The following is a 4,285-nucleotide window of genomic DNA, read 5'->3' on the forward strand; positions in this document are numbered from 1 at the left end:
TTAAAAATGGTATTTGCTATCAACCATGTATGACAAAACTATGGCTCGTAACCGGTGGGAAACTTGAGAGGTGGCTGAACAACTTTGCATCTTGCAATTGCTGAGGATTGAAAATAAAAATCATGGTATTTATGGTAAAGAATAAAATTTCATTTCTCAATCTTTTGAAGATTTCTTTGGAAACATAAAACAAAAAAAAGGTTACTTGTACTGAACTAATGTTCCACTTCTGTCTTCTTTCCATTTATAAAGATTCCTAAAATCTGGAAAAACTTGCCCCTCTTGCTCTAAGATACTGCCCCTGAAAGAAGCATAACCACATTGTTATTAAAATGACATCAAGAATAGCTAAGGAATCTGTTCTTGGAAATTAGCTTTGTGTTATCTACAAATATACAAGATGAGAATGACAGTGGCTAGAGGTTCATTATATCTGGCAGTATGTCAGCCTTTTTGAGGCGATCATGTTTTAAACACTATTTTAGTATTATAAATCCCCATATTATGCATGAACAACTGTCGTTTACTTGGCATTGAAGAAGAGTTCATTCCTAGTAACAGTGTTTGTATGTTTTAATTCACTTGTGTAACGAGTAAGATGACCATATTTCCCAAGGAGTCTGCAGAATGTATTATGCCCTTTATTTGGCCGTACACATTAACATTTTAACAGTAGCTTTGAAATTAATATCAGGGCTAACAAAACTGATTCTCTCTCTTCAAGGTAGAACTCAACTCCTCCATGCCAGCATTGACTAGTGGGTTGCCTTCCCTGTTTGAGAACCAGGGCAGTATTACAGTAAACTGGTCCAGTGTGATATCACAGATATCAAAAATATTCCATTCTGTATCAAAACTAGGCACATGCCTTATATTTATATGAAGAGTAGATTGACAGAGTTGAGCGGTTTTGCTCTCAACTATTCAGCTCTAGCCTTCTACATGAGGAGAAAAATATCTTATATTATTTCTAATTAGTAACTACAAGGATCTAATTTGGGTTTTTATGGTAGTTAAAAGATGGGTGACATCACACTTGGGTCAGTATTGGTGGGTATCTAAAAGTACAACCTCTCGTTTGTATTGCTTCAAAATGTACACAGTATAGATGTAGATTTAAAAAAAAAAAAAGCTACCGATTTTTTTGTTGTGTTGAACCAACTAGAAGGACTAGAAGGGAGGATGCAAAGTTTTACCAAATGAGATATATGGATACAAATTTCATTGTAGAGTGTGGTTTAGACAAATGTGTCTTTTCCTTTAAGTATGTAAATCCTACACTGTAGGTTTTTTTCTTTTCCTTTTGTAGCAGTAGAAAATGTTGAACAATTGTCCATGAGCATGAGCCAGTGGTTCATTGCTGATATCCCCAGAATGCCAATATTTGCAATGCAAACAGTTAGTACAATTTCCCAGTTCTATGAAAGGCCCTGACACATCTGCCTCAAGGTCTGGAGGCTCTGTTGTATAACCACAAATAGTCTTTCCATTTTCATATAACCTTTTGATACACTGACAGCTGCATTAAGCTGCTTCTGCCTAGCAATTTCACATGCCAGGCTGTTTTAATTGGTTTTAATGCCACAGAAAAAGCACTGCTAGCAGAATACCATCAAATCATTTTCATATTGAACCTTCGTGGTCCAGAAACCTCCCCTTCAACCACAGCACCATTGTTTTTGCGAGGGACATATTCAAGGTCAATGCTGGTTTTATGTTTGCCTTTCCCTCGGCTCCACACAAAAAGAAGAAGGAAACAAAATAAAACTACTCCAAGGAATGTGAAACAGCCCATAGCGGTGGACACCAATATTGTCTTAAGGTCCAGAGAGTAGCTGTTTGCATTAGTTCCATTAGAACTTGTGTCGTTGGAGTCTGTCATATACATAGGGGTCCTGTTGGCATAAAGGAAACGGTCTGAAGTGAACCCCTTCACTGTCAGGGAGGCCGAGTAGGTGTCATTCCCAGCTGCATTACTTGCAATACAGACATAGATCCCAGTGTCCTGGTCTTGGGCGAATCGGATCTCCAGGGTGCCATCTCCCAGCACAGTGGCTCTACCATTTGATTTAGTTGTGATCAGCCTCCGGCGTGGGGTAACCCAGGAGATGGTAGGCTGTGGGTCCCCGTCAGCATTGCACATCAGCTGCACGGTCTGTCCTTCCTCCACTACCAGGTACTGCAACTTCTTGTCTTGTATCTTGGGCTTCTTACAGGTGAAATAAAAGGAGAGAGCTGTGCTGTGAAAGTCTCTGAATGACCTCTCTCTGACACTGTCTGGACCAGCACACATTGGTGGCTCGCCACCAAACTGCAAGGTGGGCTGCCGCTGCAAAATCCAAAGAAGACGACAGTCACAGGCCAGAGGGTTGTTGTTGATGCAGAGGACCTCAAGGCTTTTGGAAGAATGGAATACATTCTCTTCTAGGGTTTCTAACAGGTTTTGGGACACGTTAAGCACGCGTAAGAAACGGAGCCCTTGGAAAGCATGTGGTTCAATGGTGCGCAGCTGTGCCCCCACCATGTGGAGCTCCTGCAGGCGCACTAAATCTGACAGCATGCCTGCCTCGATGGTGCTGATGGGGTTGTAGGAGAGGTTGAGATGTGTCAGGTAAACCAGATGTTTAAAAGCAGAGTAAGGTACTGCAGACAGGTTGGTGTTTGTAATGGATAGAGAAGTCAGGTTGAGACCGTACAGACTGTTGGCAGGCAGCATGTCCAGGAGGGGCCAGGCCTCTATCTGCAGGTCCTTCAGGCGAAACAGTCTTTTAAAGGCGTACGCCGGCAAAGCATTAATGTTGAGCTGTTTCAAATGGAGGCTGATGAGGTTGTGGAGGTGAGAAAGAGCTTCTGTTGGTACGGCTGTGAGGTTGCATCTCTCCAGGGTGAGCTGCTCCAGACTAAGCAGCCCACTGAAGGCCCTGTGTGATATATACACCAAATCATTGTCTCCAACCTCCAGGGATTTTAGGTTATGCAGATCTTGAAACATGTAGTCCAGCAAAATGACAATCTTGTTTTCACTTATATCAAGCTTTGTTAAGTTTGACAACCCAGTGAACACCCCAAGGGGGACCAGCTTCAGACGGTTTCCTTTCAGCCTCAAGGAGCGCAAGTTGAAGAGATTGTTAAAAGCTCCAGGCTCAACATTGGAGACAATATTGTCGCTGAGGTCAATCTCCTCCAGCAATGGGTATGATGTGAATTCCTCAGGGTTAACGCTTTTTAGTCGGTTCTTGCTGAGGTCCAAGATTTTGGTCTCAATGGGAATGCCTTCTGGGATGGACATCAGACGTCTTCGGTGACAGCTGACAGACTTGTTCTGTGCCGAGCATTCACAGCGGGCTGGGCAGCCCACAGTGGGGCTTGTGAAGACAAGCAGCACAGCCAGACCCAGGAATAGCTGCCAGCATGATAGAGCTGTGTGACGCATGACTCCACTGATCTGGGCTAACCCTCTGTCACGGGCCTGTGGGGTGAGGATAGGAAAGGGGAGAAGTTAAGTCTGCAGAAAAAGAACAGTACTGTTGCAAAGAAAATGCATGTGGTTTTGTATTGAACAAATCAATAAAACTTATTGTGAATGGCATGACCTACATAAAAGCAGATTTTACTTCAATGTCAAAGGGCTAGTCAAAGGATTTGTGAATCCATCATTTACCTCCAGATTTTGGTGAAGACAAAACAGTTTTTCCTACTGCAAACAGTAGAAAAACTTTCAGTCTTTTCTCGGTCTCAGTAGGTTTCCTCAAGACAGTTCTATAATTAACCCAGAGATAAAGACCATACACTAAGCAAAAAGGGCTAATAGCATTTGTGATAAGTTTTACAGCATTGGATTTCTGTGAGGTGGTATGAAACTAAGCTTTTGCCTCCCATTAGTATTTTAAGGCAAATCTTAATGATGTATTATAATCAAGAAAAGGAGCTCCTTGACAATGAAAAGATTCCTTTTATCATTTATTGCATATATTACAGCTATAAAGAGATGAAGCTTGTTCTTTCATACACATACACAATGGCTCAGATGAGGAAGGAAGAACTGGTGCATCTCTGATTAGAATTTGTAATAGGTCAAATTGATTCTTTGCTTTTTATTGCAGAGAGATATTTTGTGTAACTGTTTAGAACCCAAGATCCAAGAGACGTTTGCAGAATACATCTTTGTGCTTTCAAGACATGTAAACTAGTTTTAGAAAGACAAAAACAAGATAAGATGAGCTGTCTGTGTTTAAGCAGTGCAATGTCCAAAGAAGCATCACAGATTTAATGAAAATCTCAGTTT

The 4,285-nt window shown here is 41.5% G+C and overlaps 1 protein-coding gene across 1 annotated transcript; it reads right to left on the reverse strand.

Moving 5' to 3' along the window:
- Positions 1-1,612: 1,612 nt before the first annotated feature.
- LINGO2 (leucine rich repeat and Ig domain containing 2) lies at positions 1,613-3,433 on the reverse strand. Its single transcript, XM_009096781.4, has one exon. The coding sequence runs from the start codon at positions 3,431-3,433 to the stop codon at positions 1,613-1,615; it is 1,821 nt and encodes a 606-aa protein (XP_009095029.1).
- Positions 3,434-4,285: the final 852 nt, after the last annotated feature.

The sequence above is a fragment of the Serinus canaria genome, chromosome Z, assembly GCF_022539315.1.
Source record: "Serinus canaria isolate serCan28SL12 chromosome Z, serCan2020, whole genome shotgun sequence".
Taxonomy (NCBI): domain Eukaryota; kingdom Metazoa; phylum Chordata; class Aves; order Passeriformes; family Fringillidae; genus Serinus; species Serinus canaria.